The 18453-nt window shown below is 41.9% G+C and overlaps 1 protein-coding gene across 1 annotated transcript in view; it reads left to right on the top strand.

Moving 5' to 3' along the window:
- Positions 1 to 18453, top strand: part of CCDC187 (coiled-coil domain containing 187) — a 395322-nt gene that overhangs the window by 316558 nt on the left and 60311 nt on the right. The window contains exons 25-27 of the mRNA XM_085613361.1: positions 1101 to 1222; positions 4452 to 4581; positions 13880 to 14010. Of these exons, the coding sequence (XP_085469487.1) occupies positions 1101 to 1222; positions 4452 to 4581; positions 13880 to 14010 (383 nt within the window). The remainder of the gene's footprint in view (positions 1 to 1100; positions 1223 to 4451; positions 4582 to 13879; positions 14011 to 18453) is intronic.

Here is an 18453-nt window from a genome sequence, read left to right on the forward strand (position 1 = left end):
TTTGACTTTTATTAGAGTCGTAGTGGGAGTCTTGAGAATCAGATTACTAGTGGGGCCTAACCTGAATGTCACCTATAGTGAATGGGGAATAACCACTATTGCTAGTGAGAGGGAAGTGGGACTGCCTGTTGAACACTAGAGCCCTGACCTCAGTGGCCTGTTTGTATTGTTTGTGTATGCCGTGTTTCATTTTGTGTTTGTATATGACTACTGCTTTTGCTTATTTGACTGGACAATTATATTGCTGCTATTGAACGTGCTTTGAGTTGTGAGCATGTGTTCACCCCTATATCTACCTTCCCCCCAAGAAGCCTTGGACCGACCAACCTGCACTACTACTAAAATTCACGTTCTGAATGGTTACCTGGCCCACTTGCTTAGGACTAATAGTAGCCAGGCCCCAGGGCATCTGGAATAAAAGATCTCAACCTCCACAGGTGGGCCCAGTAGCTCCCACTTGCCCCGTGGCCTTCTGAAAGGGGTTCTGACAGCAGGCATAAATCAATTTTTTCTGTAGATTTCATTGCAAAAGCTCAGAGAAAGCTGCACTTGTAGTACCCACACAAGGGATGGGAATGGGTGATCCAAGGCGTGGTTTGCATTGGTAGGTGGGGAATGTGTATGGCCATTCCTAAAATTAGATCTGATCCCTTCCCGCCCTGGAAATGGTTGGAGATTTGCCACAGTCAAAGGGAGGAGTAATTCTTCTTTCAGGATGAACATTGAAACAGATCATCTCAGATTTACAAGAGGAGTAAGGGAAGAATATCTCCATGGGAAAACATGTTTTTCATGTGATTAAAAAATGTGCTTTCGCAATGAAGGCTTCATTGCCCCGGTGCGGAATCCTTTATTATGTCTTTGATCTGGCCTGCAAAGAAACACGTTGGCACATCTGTAACTAAACTCTGAAGTGCTTTTCCACTGTGCTTTGCACAACGCTGCTGTCCATTTGTAAAATGTCTTTACTGTCTGAATGTCATTGGCTTGAAGTATCCTTTGCATGTTTATTAATCATCAGTTAATATTTAGGTCTTACTACAGGGTGCACAGCTTCTGTATTCTGTCAAACCACCCCCCTTTTTTCTGTCTCTTTATAGAAATTCTCGAGGAGTCGTATGTTTCTTCGGACAAAACAGAGACTTCTAAATCTTTTGCTGTGGATGAAAATATTCCTAAAATGGTGCAAGTACTAAATGAAGATAATGACCAGCAGCATACAGTAAGAACTCAGCTTTAACCATTTTGATACAGAGTGTCGCACTTCTATTTTCTTGAGCAATACATACATCTCTGGCTGTTAAATTTGCAATAACATTTTTGGTATATTTTTGAAAAATAAAATAAGTAAAGCTTTAGTGCCAAATGCACTGCTGTTGGATCCAAAAATGTATAGTAAATATCCAGAGTCCCAAACCTGTGATATTCTTGCTTCGGTTTGCTACTTGAAAACAGTGTTAATGGACCTTAAATCTTAGAAGTACATATGTAGGTGTCACTACGTCACGGCATCCTGAAAGACTTCTGAAAAATTGGATTTCATATGTAATAGTAGAGTATATATTTTGATGCAGAAGAATTGACTGAGTGACAGCTTGCTATTGGTTAATAACATACTATCCAATTTGACAATTCACCAATAAAATCATATGTCCAAAATGTAACAAGCATTAAAAATGCAATAGGTCTCGGGGCTGAAGCCCTTTGAGTTCAATGGGTGTTGCGCGCCTGACCGAGAGTATGAATGACTGTACATCTGCAGCTGAATGCGGATGTATGAATGAATGGGCGGGTGCAAGAACCAATGGATGGATGGATTCCCGAACATGCGTGGGTAGGGAGGTAGGCGGACGTTGGGACGGAGGGGTGGGTGGAAAGAGCATTACGAGGGATGGATGAGTAGGTAGATATATGTGGCGGATGGATGGAGAAGTAGATGTATGGGTGAGTAGGGGGATGAATGCATGGATATGTAGAATAACATGCAAACTGGAACAGTGTACACTGAACAATCACTGGGCGCTTCTTGAATGAAGGAGAGCTGTTGTGTAAAGATCTACCTTTCTGGAACGAGGCATCACAAAACGAAATGAAGAAACAGCACGAGCTGCAAAACAACTGCAAACAGTACAAGAAAGTAGGGCAAAAAACACCCAGAAAGCTGTACTAAATAGGACAGCGGTGCTCCGGTGATCTGGAAATACCATGAACCTCTGAGCTGAGAAATGTATTGTAGCAGCATCTGTGGGCTGCAGGCCAACACCAGAGCTGCGTAAGTACTACGAAAATCAAACAAAAATAACTGGATTATAAGGCAGTCTTCCAGCTTGTGTTTGGATATGACGGACTCCTGGCTGAAGGTTTTTATTCTGCTTGGTTTTCTAACTGTTCAGTTTTACAATAAAGCAAGGCTTCAGTACAGCATGACACCCTGTCGTTTCTGAAGTTTTTCTCCAGGAACAGTGGGATGCAATTGAAGGGCACGCACCTTTGTCAGCGCCCAGGGAAAGCCTTTAAAGTGAAATACTTCCTGTCTCCGGGGAGAGAGTTAAACTGCGCATGATAGTTAAAAACAAGACAAATCCGGCGGAGCGTGGCGCGCGCGCGCTGGGGGGCAGGGGAGCGGACCCTTTGAAGTGCTCCCAAAAAGCAGATTGCATGGCGGCACGATGCGCGTGATTGTGCGCGTGCTAGCCATGCAATCTGCTTTTTCGGAGCACTTTTAAAAGCCCCTATAGTCTCGCTTCGCGATCGCTTACGCGATAGCAAGGCGAGACCTAAAAAGTACAGAACATAGAACATTAATTAGAGATCACTCCTGCCATAATTACTTTGCATCACCTGACAACTTTAAAAAAAATGGCATTGCAAAATAAAAGTGCACATAGGGTTTGAGGCCTATGGCTACATAGGCTCAAATTAAATGCATGCTTCAGTTAATCAATCAATCAGTCAATGAGAAAAACCTATTCTGGTAGAAACATGGTTTTCCTGCTAGAATGTTGCTGGGGAAAGCAAAATAGATGACAGGCATCTCTGGAAATTAAAATATTTGCATGTTGAGCTGCTTCAGTATCCTCAAGATCCTGCAGGAGAAACTTCAACACCTTAGGGTCTCCTAACCATAGCCTCATCGGTGTTGGTTCTTGCATACATGTTCCTGTTCTTTTGTCTTCTCATATGATGACTTCCTTCTTTGTTAATCCATGAACTATGCCACAGTCAGACAGTGTTTTTTGCAGATTGGGGGCAAAAGGAAATGCAAATGCACGTGTGCAAATGCTTATTGCTGCTGCACCCGTCCATGGAGCAAGAGTGTCTAGGCTGATGCCCAGCATGTTGATGGCCACTGTCTTAAGGAATTTTTTAAATCTCCAAAACAGAAATGTTCTATGTTTCCTGTTCTTTTTTCCACTCTTGGCCCCACCTTCTCCAGGCATGGATGTATAATTCTGTACACAGAGCCCCAACTGTGCAAAGAAAGGCTCTTCTTCCCAGCCTCCCATGCATCTAGCCCCCCACCTTCATAGGGCCTTAGGACATGCCCTTCGGGGGTTGGACTCAGGTGGGCCTGCATCCATATCAACATGCTTCCAGTGCCCGCTTTGTATACTCTTCTGTAATGCACATCATGAGTTGACCACCGGACCTTACCTGGGGCTATGCCCTGCTCTCTTTTTGCTCAATTCCCTGAAGTGCATGCCCTTTGCCACTGTGCAGCAAGTATTGACTGCACAACTTTTTGGCCTTTTTGAACAACCCAGCATTTTAGGAACCATGTCTGTGCATTGCCATTACTCCTGTGCAGTGTGGGTTAGCTCTCTGGCCCTTGCACCCAAAGACGTGTAGAGACAGTCAATGCTGTGCATCTCAGCTTTCACGCAGAGCCATCGCCAGTGCCAAAGCCATCAGCAAACCACAGCTATGTCCATAGTTTTCACACTCAAAGCAGAATATACATACTTGTATTGATTATAGATTGATTCTTGGATGTTGTAGTCTTAATTATCTGCTGTGCATCCTGATGATCGTCATTTGTTGGTACCTTTATGTAGACGGATGCCTACTTAGAGTAAAGTGATATAGATAACAAACATGTGCCCTTTCTGACAATCATTTTTTGATTCTGTGTAAGTGTGATTTTGGATCTTGTGAAATATTTTCCACAATTTACCTTGATGTTTTTCTAAAGTGAATCTCCTTTCAGCATTTCAAAGGCTCTTTCCTTTAAAATTTCCACAGAGCCCATGCCCTCTATACTCATCTTCAAATGTCATGCACTTGCGGTTGTTGGTAGACTATATTTGTAAACACCCATTGCTCCTTGTTTTAGATCCCTCATGCCTGTCTGAAAAACTCTGCAAGATCAGTTTTAAACACTGGCTGTTTTCCCTCTCTCATTTGCTGTTCCTTGTTAACATTGCACATGTTTGTGTGTCTTGGCACCTTAGCAGGCTGGCAGCGAATGGAAGGAGCCCGTGTCCAGGGCACAGAATGAAACAGGAGAGGGCTTGCCTCAATGCACTGCTCCAGGGTACCATCCATCCAAAAATCAGAAAGCTCCGGGCCCTGTTTTGCAAGGTAAGCACCCTTATTTTTCACACTTACTTGTTTTTCAACCTAAATATGCATTTTTCCATAACAGTGCAAACAAATCTATCTGATACGTCTGAGCAGTAATCTGGAGCGTTTTGATGGCAGGTTTGGAGGAACAGAGATGGGACTAGAACTCACTAGCAGCATGTAACCAGACAAACCACAAGGCTGTTGGGTCCCTTTAGCACTGACATGGTCCAGAGAGGAAACTTTCATCTTAGAGAAGCAAGACTCTAAGATGCCGGTGCCTGGCCCCTGTTAGGGTCTCACTAAATATAGGCCTTTAAAATGGCATCTGTAGCCAAGCAATCATTTCAAAGACAATTGTCAAATGTTCAAAGATTTTTAACTAGTTCTGATCAATGTTTTTAGCGTTACTTACTGTGCATTCTCGAACTTGTTACCCTCCAGTTATAAATTAAAACACACCTTTTGATTTGAAGGATTGAGCTTACACATTTCATACATATTCCTGTTTTGGGGTTCACAGAAATACTATTATGTGCATTCAAAAGTCTGTGAAAGTTGTAGACGTGTTCCTTCTGTGAATTGTCCACAGGCAGACAATTATGCATTAAGGGGAGGAATATGTTTTTGTCTCTGTTTGTTTCTTATGTGATTATTTTTCAATGTGGAAGCTCTCTTGTTCTACAGCATAAGAAGACTGTCAATGGTTGAGTTGCTTCGTCACTCTAAATGCACTTGCACTGCATCAATGTGTTGCTGTTTAGGTTGGAAGGTCTTAACACCACAGAAACATCAACTTCTCCTTCCTTTTACTATACTTGTGTCATCAAAACATCTGATAAACTGGTAGATTTCTCATTAAATGAAATGGAATAGTTATAGAAAATTCAGCAAATTCCAATTCTTTAACTAACATGTATTCATCTGTTTTGGACGATATGCAGTCCCTGCATCAGTTACCTTAAGTTCAGAGGGTCTCTACTGTTCCCCGTCCTCCAAGGTCGTTCACAATCTCTGATCCTCCATACTCCTCTGACTCCTCACCCAGAGACCACCCTTCCTATCCATAAATGTAGGGAAATATTTACTGCTTCCTTTTACAAGTTATTTTTCACTGTCTGGTGGGATGGGAGCCTTCCACACTTCTGGAAAGAAGGCAGACTGATCCTTTACCACTGGAAGTACCTAATTAGAGTGAATATTCACATTCCGGTAACAGTTATGAGTAGACAAGCTACGATGGAACGTGTATTATCATGGTCACCCCAATATTGATTGTGTCACACCTGGGAGCCCCTTTAGCCCAAGAAAGGAAGTGCACTCTTTTCAGAGAAAGGAGAACTGGCAGGTGTCTCTCACTGCATCTCTAGTGAGTGATGCTATATTAGACAGGGGGTGTTAGGAGTCAGTCAACCCTTTCAGAGAATCTCTTCGCTGCAGGGGATGATAAATGAAGCCCTGCTCTTGAACCCCAGAACCAGTACGCACACACATTGGTTGGTATTTTACTATCATTTGAATATTCTCAAACCACCAAACTTAAGCCAATCTATTAAATGTTGCACCTATTCCCATTGGAGCCCCAGGGAATATTTATGAGGGTCCCTTTGGTTTTAATGTTACTACATCAAACCGTTTTGATGTTTTAGATGGAGTTGATTGACTGGATACAAGCAACATTGGTCCAGGGAGGCTGTATAGCTCTAAGCTAAAAGGTACAGAAGCTATATTAGGCACTAGGGTTGTTACTTCCAAAAGGTTGTGCCAAGAAGGGTTTATTACCTCAGTGGAGGGTGAAAAGGGATTTGCCGATCTGGCAGGTAGTGGCAAGGAGGAGGCTGGTACAATCCAGTATCCCAGCTCCAGAACTCATGAGATCGGTTTCCCCCATGGGTACATGTCCGCAACCGACAGGAATTGCATGGAAAAGGAGTGCCTATATACCTCGTAAGTTCGATAGGTAGGTCTGATGTTGCTGATAGCCATTCGAACATGCATCCACGAGCAGTTCTGCCAGATGGAAGACGGGTTCTAATGACATAAATGCTCATGCTGATGTAGAGAAAATGTGTTTAAAAGCTCCCCCTGGCAACCCCAAGTTATTATCATGGAATATAGCTGGCCTAAACACTAAACTTAACAATCCTAATTGGGCTACTTTTATTGATCAACATATCATCTGTTTATTCCAGAAAACCTGAGTGCTAAAACCACTGGATCAGGCTGGCAATGTACATTTTTGCAAAGAAGCGGCTTCAAATGGTAGGGGAAGACCGCCTGGGTTTCTTCTAACATGTTAGGGGAACTCGAAGAGGTTCCAGTGCCCTCACCTGACATTCTATGTGTGTCCATCACTCACCTGGCTGGTGTTGTGTCGATATATAATGTCTACCTTAGACCAGAAGGTTCAGCCTACGAATTGCATACTTTGGAGCTGTTACTTTCCCATATAGTTGCTGCACCATGGCCTTCTCTCATAATAGCTGGTGGCGATTTTAATTGCCAGTTTGAACCATTGTGTGATGAAGGGGGAGCTGGCTCATATGAAGAAGACATTGTCTGGGGCATCCCTAGGTTGTCCCTGGAGCCCATTAAGAAATAGACATCACTAGCTCTCCAAATTAATGCTCTGACATTAAACGTAGGCCTTCGAGCAGTGAACGGGAGATCCCTCTCAGACAGTATGGGGGAACACACCTTCAACAGACCATTCAGTACTAGTCTAATTGACCATATTCTAATAGATCTACGATTATGGTTATGGTCTTCCCTCATTGACTGTATGGTGATAGATCGGTTAGAGAACGACCATAACCCCCTTTCACTAGAATTCGATCTGACGATATTAGGCCTGAAGTCTGTCCAAGAGGGGAGTGTTGATTCAAATATAGTTCTATTTAGTAATATGTGCAGAGTGAAATGTGCACGTATGAAGGACTCGGAGGTACAGTTGGGTAAGATGTGTTCCTGTGTAGCTTCAAGTTTACATGAGATTCTAAACTTGGGGTGGGACAGCGCAGGGAAGAGGTATTTATCATCCATCTCCCAAACACATAACAAGTTGTTTAATGATTTCAGGGCTTTATGTTTTTGTAGTATCTAGGAAATTCCGCAAACCTCCCCCTTCACAGTTGTGGTATACATTGGATTGTAAAAATGCCACACATGCCTTATTTCTAGCCATTAAGAATCAGGAACAGGGGGAAATTAAAGTTCTGAGGGCTGCATACAAACTTACCATTAGAAGGACTAGAGAGGTTTGGGAAATGGAACTTTGGAAGCTTAGGTTAACTGCAGGTATTGGTAAAGACCAGCGCAGCTTCTGGATTTTGGTTTCGTTGGGTAGTAAAGGTCCACCTATGTCCAATATCTCTGCCACAGACTGGGTAACACATCTTGCGGCATGAGGGCCTCATGTATCATTATTACAAGTAGCGATTACCTAATTGCGATTTTCTCCAAATCGCAATTAGGTAATCGCTAACCATAATGTATGAAACTGTTTTCATTTTCATTAGTGATTCTTAATAGGTCGCAAATAGACCTACCTGATGCATATTAATGAGGTAGGTCATAATTTGTGAGCCATTAGGAATCTAGGCCATCACAGGGATGGTGGCCTGCTGAAGTCAGCAGACCACCATGTCTATGATTGCTTTTAAATAAAGCAATCTATTTTTTTGTAAATCAGCCCGTTTTCCTTAAAGGAAAACGAGATGCTTTACAAAAATTAAAGCGAAAAGTTTTCTTTTCATTTTTTAAGACCAGGCAGTGGCCCGTGGGACCACTCCCTGCTTTTAAAAATGCTTTTACAATCAGTCCTTGGGGACCCCTTCCCATTTGCAAATGGGTTACCACCTACTTGAAGTAGGTGGTAATATGAGAATGTTTTGCGACCGCATTCACGGTCATAAAACATTCATGCATACCGTTAGAATTCGCTATTTGGAAGGGACGCCCTAAACACGTCCCATCCAAATACTGAATGCAAACCCATTTTGCGATTCGGTAACAGGTTATCGAATCGCAAATTAGGGTTTGCTGCATCTAAAAAGCACTTGTTGCGTTTGCAAACGGGCCAATTCTGTGAATCGGCACATTTGCGAAGGCAATTATGCTTGATGCATGTGCCCCAAAATTCACTGGAGGGTGGTGGTGATTCTCACCAGCAGTTGACTTTGCTTGAAAATTTACAGAAGGAAGGGTGTGATCTACCACAGGCAAAAATGTTTACATCTATTTCCCTGGAGGAAGTTCATACCGCACTCGGTAAGTTGCAATAAAGCCCCAGGATTGGACAAAATTCCAGGGGACCTCTACAGGCAGAACCAGGATGTGTGGGGTCCATATTTCACGGAACTATTTAATAACATTTTCAATGGAGCAGCTATTCCCCCAACGTGGACAGAGGCTGAAATTATCCCCATATATAAAAAGGGTTTTCCAGAGGATCCACGTAACTGCAGACCAATTAGCTTAATAGATTGCTCTCAAAAACTCTTTGGCACCATACTTTTAAATTGGCTACATTCCTGGATGTAGGAGCGTAAAGGTTTACCCCATTTCCAAGCAAGTTTTAGAAAGTGTGTGAGTACATTTGATCAAGTCTTCCGTCTATTGCTAATTTATTGGAAATTTGTGGTGTTGGGTGGGAGCAGCCTTTACATTGTTTTTGTTGATTTACATTCAGCTTTTGATACTGGCCCACAATATAATCTCTGACAAGTTTTATTTGATAAGGTGTCCCCTTGGATCTTCTGGCTATTTTAATCAGGCTCCACTTGGGAAATTATGCGCAAGTGTGGTGTGGAACTTCAGGCAACTTAACAGCCCCTTTCTCTGTGGGTCGTAGGGTGAGGCAGAGATGTATGCTCACTCCCACCCTGTTTTCACTGTACATGAATGATTTAATTTAATTCCTGGATGATTGTGATGGGGATGCACCAAGATAACGAACACTAAGACCCCAGCCCTAATGTTCGCAGACAATACCCTATTAATCTCAAAATCTCCTATGGGCCTTCAGAATATTCTATGTCGCTTTGAGAAATGTTGTGAACTGTGGAGCCTAGAAATAAATGTAGCGAAAACTAAATGTATGATATTAAACTCAGCCGTTCTACAAGATCAAATCCTAAACTTCTAGGTGTCACATTAGAGAGAATTAAAGTTTTTGACTATTTTTGGCTGTCCCTTAGTGAAAGTATGGACTGGTGTAATCACAGAGAAAATATGAGACTTAAAGTTGTGCAGCATAGTGGGGCAATACTCAGAGTTTTTAAAAGAATTAATATATCGTCCAATTTTGCCTGTTGTGCAAATCTATAAGGCATAGACACTGGGAACTGCAATGTGTGGTTCGGAACTCTGGGGTTATAAAAACATCTATTTCCCGCAAGTCTCAGAGAATTGATTTATACGCCAATTATTAGGCCTCCCTCGTAGTACACCACTAGTCCCCCAGAGATTTGATTTGGGATTAAGGGACATCTATCTCCGAGGAAGTTGGTCTTATGCCCATTCTTTACTGGCGACGGATCTGGGCAACACCTACACCTTCATCCTATTTGGATGGCATTAAGGGTGTGCAAGGGATTCCAGGGACAGGTAATATGCCCTGGTTCAAATATGTGAGAGACACTCTAGGTCAGATTGGGTGTAGAGATCTGTGAAATGTATGCGAGGATGTTCCAGCTACCAGTAAATTCTTGATTAAAACAAGTTACCCCCAGTTTAAACATGACCATATTTTGTCAGCTTCTAAATTAGGTACTATGACTGACCAATTTCTCCAAGTTAAACTCTCGTATAGCTTTGAAGAATTTCTGGATGTTATAGAGCCCCCATTAGCTCGAGACTGTACTTGCAATGTAGGCATGGAACCCTACAAATAGCTACATATACCAGTGAATGGTCTCAAACCATTCATCCTTCAGATTGCTATTGTCCGTCCTTTGGAACAGAGAAGGAAACTATAGAGCACGTGTTCTTTTTCTGCCCAAACTATTCCATATCTTGGAAGAAGTGGCTCATACCAATTTGCCGGGCCATGGGCACAAGATCTTATTATATATATATATATAAAGCATTCCGAATATTGAAAAATTATGTAAGTTATCGAACTGTATTTGCTGTAACTCGGTTTTTATTGACAATATGGAGAGTAAGGCAGCTGGTGTCTGCAAGATAGGACAATATTAGTCCATAGTGTATAGGGTTTATTTTTAAGAATTTTAAAGATAGAATGTGCTAGTGGCTGTATCTATTATTTTAGACCTGCGCATTTTGTCCACAGTTATAAGCTAATTAATTAATGTGTCTGGTATTAATGTATGTGGCTTGATACACTATCCTTTCTCCTAATTTTATATTTGTATATTTTTTGTATCTATTATATATGAGTGTGGTATGGTGATTTTTATTGTGTACTTTTATGGCTTACGTATTTGACAAATAAAGTTATCGATGATGATGAGGATTATTTGAAGTGTTTGTCTACAAATCATGTGTATCATAATGGTCATAATTATTATAGGCAACACAGCAGATAATAAGCTGATCAGGGTGAATATTAGCTGGGGTCCAATCAAATTTCATCACACATCTTTAACGTGTTAGTTTGATCCCTATCCAAAGTGTCTATATATTGTCACCCATCCTAGATATATATTGCTATATTAGTTTACTAAGCTTATATTATGCCGAGCCATATGTAGTTTCCGGCATACCTTATGTTGTCATTGGATCAGCAGTCAGAATTTAGCCCTTCAGCATCTCCCCTCAGCAACCGGTCTAAGTGTCTAACCCACCTCTGCAATGGTATTGTACATACCTTTATCACCAGCTTATGGAAGCTATGGAAGTTAATGCTACTTCTCTCTTCTTCCTTCCAAGACGGATCTCTACAGGGTCCTCTTCCCTTGCAGCTACAATTACAATGCCACACCAGGAAAGTGGAAAGCTGTCCTTCTCTGTCTTGTTAGTCTGAGTGGTGTCAGAAAATATGGAGGTTATAAACTGAAAGCAAGGTGATCGAGCACACGTTTGTTAGCATTACCATTCAAACAGCTAATCTGCGTTTCAAGGTGCTACGTCAGTTACATGCATTCCCTAATATTAAACATTCCCTAAATACGAACTCACGCAACATTGTTTTTGTTTACTGTACCTTTACTATGCTCTTGTAACTGATGTAACTTGCAACGCAACAATCCTCTTGTAAGGCGCTCTGATACCTCCGGGTCTAACCGTCTCCCACCCAGCCGGACTTCAGACACATTTACTTCCTCGTCTCCTCGCTGTGTCTCCTACCCCTCCCCCACCTCTTCCCTCCTTCATTCCTTGCTCAACCTCCTCCCCGTCGTCCTTTTACATTACATCCTTACCTCTCTTCACGCCATGTCACGCCATGATCCAATGGATGTAACTTGTAATTGACGTACCTTCTGTAACAGTGTGTAACTTGTAACCTATGTAACCCTACCAGCCTAACTCCCTATAATGGCCCTCATAAGTATGCCCTTGTCCAAAGCACTCCTACTCCCCTTGTTGGGGATGGATCCAACATTTTTTGCCCTGGAGTCTCAGAGACCCTTCTGAGAGAGTCCACAGTGACAAGGGAGTCACCCTCCTCTTCCCTCCTTCATTCTTCTAAGTGTGCCTGTGACCAAAGCACTCCTCTCCCTGTGTTGGGGAGGGATCCAGCATCTATGCCCGGAGTCTCAGTGACCCCGCTGAGAGAGTCCACCGCGACAAAGGAATCTCACATAATGGAAGACTGGAAATGATCCCTTTCCCGCGAGGAGCCGTTTCCCACCCAGCCGGACTACTCGTCTCCTCGCTGTGCCTCCTACCCCCTCCCCCACCTCTTCCCTCCTTCATTCTTTGCTTGCCTCCCCTATTCCTTTCCTCTCTCCCCTGAATCTCTCTCCCCCTGCCTGCCTTGTTTATCCTTGTGCCTATGCTCCGACTAATCTCCTTTCCCATCGCCCTTTTACATTACCCCTTACCCTTCTGTACTCCATGAATCCAACGGATGTAACTTGTAATTGGTGTACCTTCTGTAACAATGTGTAACTTGTAACCCATATAACTCTCCTCATGTAAAGCGCTCTGATACCTCCGGGTCTAGCCAGCGCTACATAAAACTCAAGTAAATAAATTAAATAAATTAATTAATTAAACACAGTCATGTTTACACGCAGTCAGGCCTGTCTTGCATGAAACATGCATTATTATTACACGAAACCCCTGCCAGATACATTGATCAAGTTTGAAGCCATTTTGTGATCATTTCTCGAACTCTATAGTTAAGTTGAATTCGAAGTATCTAAAAAAAAGTACTTTTATAACTTTGAGGTTTTAATCCGTCTTGGTTGTAATATGTGCATATAGTATTGTTGTGTGTCAGATGAAAATGTCCATTGTAGGGCTATATTGGAAAAATATAACTTGTAGGACTGACATCGTATGTACCCTTTTAACAAAAATGTAATTTTAAAGAAATCCTGAAAGAACTTACAACCGGGCTAGTCTTCATTTGTCCACAAAGATATCCTGTTATCTAATTTGGTGTTCATTAGCATGAAGTTGCTTAGAATTGATTGCATTTGCAGAAGGCCCCCCCCAAATCTCAGTAACCTTTCGTGCACCTAAGTTTTAATTTGAAGCACATACAGTGTTATCAGTGACCAAAAATGCCATATCCTGAAAAACATAATCAAAATCTGCAGACAGAGTCTGAAGTGGAAGTTCAGACAGTAAAGTGCACCAGATGGCTAGAGCTGGTATTTGGGGAAAAGATTTACAAACATTCTCCCATCCTAAAACTACTTCTAAAAGTGTTGGAGTTGGTGTGCATTTATGGTGAGAAAGGTAGACACAGTTTTTTCAGGGAATGGATTAGTCAACATGAAAAATCTTTGCGAAATATAGAAACCTTTGGGGTTAAGGGACATCATACATTTTCTCCTAATCCTAATCGATTGATTGTCCCTCTACAGATAATCTGCATAAGTATAACTAGCTGACATATAGATGGAATGCTATATTTTCATAGATTGCTGGGCATTGTCCTGGGTAATTTTTGTGCATTCCAAACATTTCTAAATTTGCAAAAATCATACAAATACACCTACAACTCGTAGATGCTCCTGTTTTTTAGTTGACTGCATTGTGTTATATGTAATGTCACTGAATTAAATAAACATGTAACGTATAGTCTTCCACCCAGTTAACTCGGTCGCACTCTATAAGATACTGCTCGAGAAGTTTGCAAAGAACAGCATAGTTGACTGCCGTTTGTTATGTACTGCAGATCAGCAAGCCGAAGACTCCCAATGGTCATTAAAGGATGCAGAATCTCCGACTATCGAAGTTGCGCACAGTGTGCCTGGCAAACCTCATGGCTTCCAAGAGTCGATTGAGAATCTGCGTGATCAGCTGAAGGCAAGTGAAATTGATTATTTTGGGAGAAGTACAAATAATCAGTTTTTATTCGGTTGTTATGCAGAGGACTACATTTTCAATATAATTCCTTCATGTAGTATAAACTAAAATGGAGGTCTGTCATGTGGTTGGATTGTGCCTTTCCGACAACGATCTCATTAGCATTGACTTACCATGAGTGAGATTGTTACCTATTGATTGGGATACCATCAACTTTTCTCACCAGTGAATCAGAGCAATTGATGTTGAATAATAACAGACAAGTTCAACTGGTTGGTTTCCAAGACTATTATTTCTTTCAAGGGACTTATTTTTACTTAGCATACATTATAAAGATTGAATTGTATAGGAGCAGGCCCACTATCCACTTTTGCTTACAAATCAATATAGAGGGTTTGAAATATGTGTTAATTTGCCCCATAAAAATTGCATAAATTGTATATTTAAAGTGGAGAAAAAAAAAAAATACAAAGATAGAACTTTGGCTGTCCATTTTATCTAGGGAAAATGAGAGAGGACATGACCATGGCCGTGTTTTCATTGTTGATAATGCGACAGGTCTTGGGAGAACAGAACTTAAATAAGCTCATTCCATCTACCCTATAGAGAACCTCCCAGTGTGAAGTACAAGAAACAGATAGGTCTAAACCTTTTTTTCAAACAGAACAGTATTTATTGTATGGTTTTTACTAATTGGTATGAAGATGTTCAACAAAACATTACAATATTAAAAGGCTTTAGCAACTGGATCTATGTGGGCACAAAAGTGTATGTAGAGTACAGTTGTGCATGAGGAAATGGCAACACATTTGTACAATAGCATTCCGTTTAATTTCCTTTTTTTATGTCCCAATGGAGAAGATATTTTCGTAACCAACCGACTTTAGGGGTGTTCCCTTTCTCTTCCCAACTTTGAAACAAATATACTCCTTTCCTTTACAATACTAAATTTCTGTCTGTTTCCAGAGTATAAATCAGAGAATTGTTTGTAAATCCTAAGAGTGCCTGATGTTCCCTAACTTTCGAGGACATCTCTGTCCTCCAGTGCCCGCTCCTTGACACTAGAGAAGGGTTTGCTCATATGCAATATTATTGGCCTAGTCAGGTAAAATTGTGCATAAGTAATTAGGGTTATGAATGCGATGTCATCTTTGGTCAATAATCGTAAATCAAACTTTCTGCATGTGGAAGTTGAACTTACCTGAGCACATGACTGTGAATCAGGCATGTAGAGGGTCATTTTGAGTTTGGAGGAGTGGAAGCAGCACCTTGAATTGGCAGTGCTCCTGCCTGCCCTGCTTACGGTCCCCCTGCTTTATTTAGAGCGGGGGGATGGGCTGGGTTTGCACCGGTGAAGGCTCAGCTGGCGTCCTGATATAAATCTCTGGCCTAGGTGTCCGTCCATCAGCTCCTTTCCCTGTTCTGGACACCCCTCGAGGTATGGGGATCCCGGATAGGACAACACACAGTGTTACTCGTGGAAACAGAAGGAGAAATTCCCTGCACGTCAGGACCAGTGTTTCTTTCCTGAAATCAAATTCTCACTTTGGGGGTTTGTTGTTTGTTTTCAGAAAGCAAAACACTTTGGCTCATCAAACATGATGCAAAATCTGCAAAGGATAAGTGTCTTGAATGGTACCACTGCACAGGGGCAATGCTCAAGGCACAAGCATGCCCACATATTTGACAGGGATCTCTAAGTCTGGTGAGTCTGGCCCGGACCAGGGTTCAATTCCTGCCTTGGCGGGTCTTGGGCTCAATTTCCCTGGACCTGATAATTCTTGCCTTGGTGCCTATTCTAATCATGGGTCTCACTCTGCAACTCTGGGCAATAGCTTGCTTAATCTCCACAACAGCCCCAAAAGCACTAGGATGCCTGGCTTTCACCTTGGGGGTGCCCAGGAGTGGGCACTTCACAGGCAAAGGCCAGGAAGGGTTCCACAGCGGTATGTGCACAGCGCCTGAGAGACCCTTTCGGGGGTGTGCGGAATGCTATATAAATGCACTACATTTACATTTACCAGGTGCACAGAGGACACAGCCCCAGCTCTTGTGGGGGGCCTGCAGGACACCCACCATACTCTAAATGAGGCCATTAGTCTCCTATTGCCCAGTAATGTTTTTGCACTGTGTCTGGGCTTGTTGTACAGTTGTTTTGGCTCTGAGTACTGGTAGAATATGGTCTATTCTTTAGTGCATAGTGAAAGGATTGGCTTACCCAATAACATGTACACACGAATGCATTAGTGGTATAACATTTTAATATTACTTGTGAGCCTCAGTGTCACTAAACCATCTGCATGAGTGACTAACAAAGACTAACTTGAGGTCTGCCAGTGCAACCGTGAAGTGATGGGCAATGCAACTCCAACCACATGTCAAAGAAATGCATTAGTGCATGTTCAGAAACCTACATTTAATATTACCTAAGTCACCCATAAGTGTGCGGGCTCTCGGGACATAATGTGCAAAAGTAGGAGATCCCTAATATTTAGTTAAGTATGTCTCTGCAGTGACAGGATCCAAAAGCTATTTTCACTAGGTACTGTAAACTAGTTTTACTTCTGGTATAAGTCTGTTTCTGAATGGAATTCTTTTTTTCACAATTCAAGCTAGTAAATGTTACATCTGGTGGTACCCTGACAGCAACAGGCTTTAATTTTGTGAATGTGTCACACTATTTAGTAAGAGAGAGGCATGTTATCGGTCAAGCCAAAGACAGTGTGTTTTATTATAATCCAAATTAGGTGGTTGCGCAACTATGAAGGTTCATGATTTGTACAAATTATGCAAAAATTGTAAGTTTACTGTGAAGAAAGTTGGAGTTTTGGAAAAATAAACAGCACTTTTTCTGAATATTCGCTGGCAATATGGAATTGACTTTAGGAAATTGCTGCTTTGATTTTTAGGAAACTTCTGAATATGTTTCTGTCTATGAAATATTTCAATGTATGATTATGATAGCTAAGGGATGTTTTGTTTAATTTTTAGATACTTGTTAATTTTCGGTCTGTTGGATTCTGGAATGTTTATGGTAATTAATACTGTACTCTGTTGCAATCCAGGGTCTGCTTTGTGTATTTTGCAATTTTTCAACATATCTAGCTTCAAGCAATTCACTAAGAGCCTGCTTACAATGCGGTTCGGACCATAACCAACAGCTTGTCAGTTGCAGTCCAAACCGCATCTACTGCTGCAATCCGACCAGTGCATTATGATGCGTGTGGTCGGAGGCAGCAGTCAGAGGGTCCGACTGACACAATCTGACAGGCTCATAGAGCCTGACGGTCGGTCGGAAGGCCTCATAATCCCTTGAGGACAGCGTTTCCGCTGCTGGGATTATGATGTCGGTTTCCGATAGCCTTTCCATGTCGGGCTTTCCACCATGGAAAGGCTGTTGGAAAGCGACATTGGTGGCCCCTAGCAGGGCCCCCTTCCACCCCGGCCCTCCGCTTGTGACCGTGAACATCCCTGCACCGTGTGGCAGGCACCATAAGGTGCCTGCCACAGCATCGTGAGAGGCCTGCCACACGGTGCAGGGATGTTTGAAAACTTCAATTTTTCAATGGGAGCTTGTGCTGCGGTGGTTTTGACCCGCCCCGCAAGCTCCCATTGAAAAATTGAAGTTTGGTTGCGGTTGCATCCAAATAATGTGGTCGAAACCGCCGACCTGAGGTCGGTCAGCTCCCAATCCATAGCGATGTCGGTCGGAGTCAACTCTGACCGACTTGGTAATAAGGCCCTATGTGTCTGTATTTTACCAGAACCTATAGAATATTACCTATTTATAATTTTTAAGTTCTTAAAAGTTCCTACTAGATATTCTCTATCAGATATATCCAAATTAAAAGGTTCATAAAACAATGTAAATTATTATGTATTGCTAATGAAAAGGGCATAGAATTAGAAAAATGGTAGTAAGTATAGAGAGTATACACAATGAAAATTCTAAATATATTTAAGCTTACATAATTGTGGTAGCAGGCACTTGCTATGTCCAATCACCTACACAGTCATTAGTCTAAAGTTAGCAGTCCATCCTAGAAAACCATATAGTTTGAAATTATTGTGAGTGAGCTGCTACATTAGTTAGTGTATGGTTTGAAATCCACCATGCCAATATGTATTTATCATTTTCAATGTGAGGGCAGGCAATGGTCTCTTATTGACTTTCTAGACTTGTGATGTGGCACACACTATATGGAAAGCACTGGGCTTACAAACCAGTCAGATCACAGAAAATGGGATTCCCTAAGATGAATAACTGAGAAACCTTGGCACTTAAACACTTGCAAACTCCTTCTTTGACATATTCGAATAGAGACATACCCCTCCGAAGTCTCTATTCATTCTAATCTTCATATTTCCTTTTCTGTATTGAGTGGCAGGAAAGATGGCAGACAGAATTATCAGGTATCCATCTAAGGAGACTTTTCTACATTG

Source organism: Triturus cristatus, chromosome 1_2 (assembly GCF_964204655.1).
Source record: "Triturus cristatus chromosome 1_2, aTriCri1.1, whole genome shotgun sequence".
In the NCBI taxonomy this organism is placed as follows: Eukaryota; Metazoa; Chordata; class Amphibia; order Caudata; family Salamandridae; genus Triturus; species Triturus cristatus.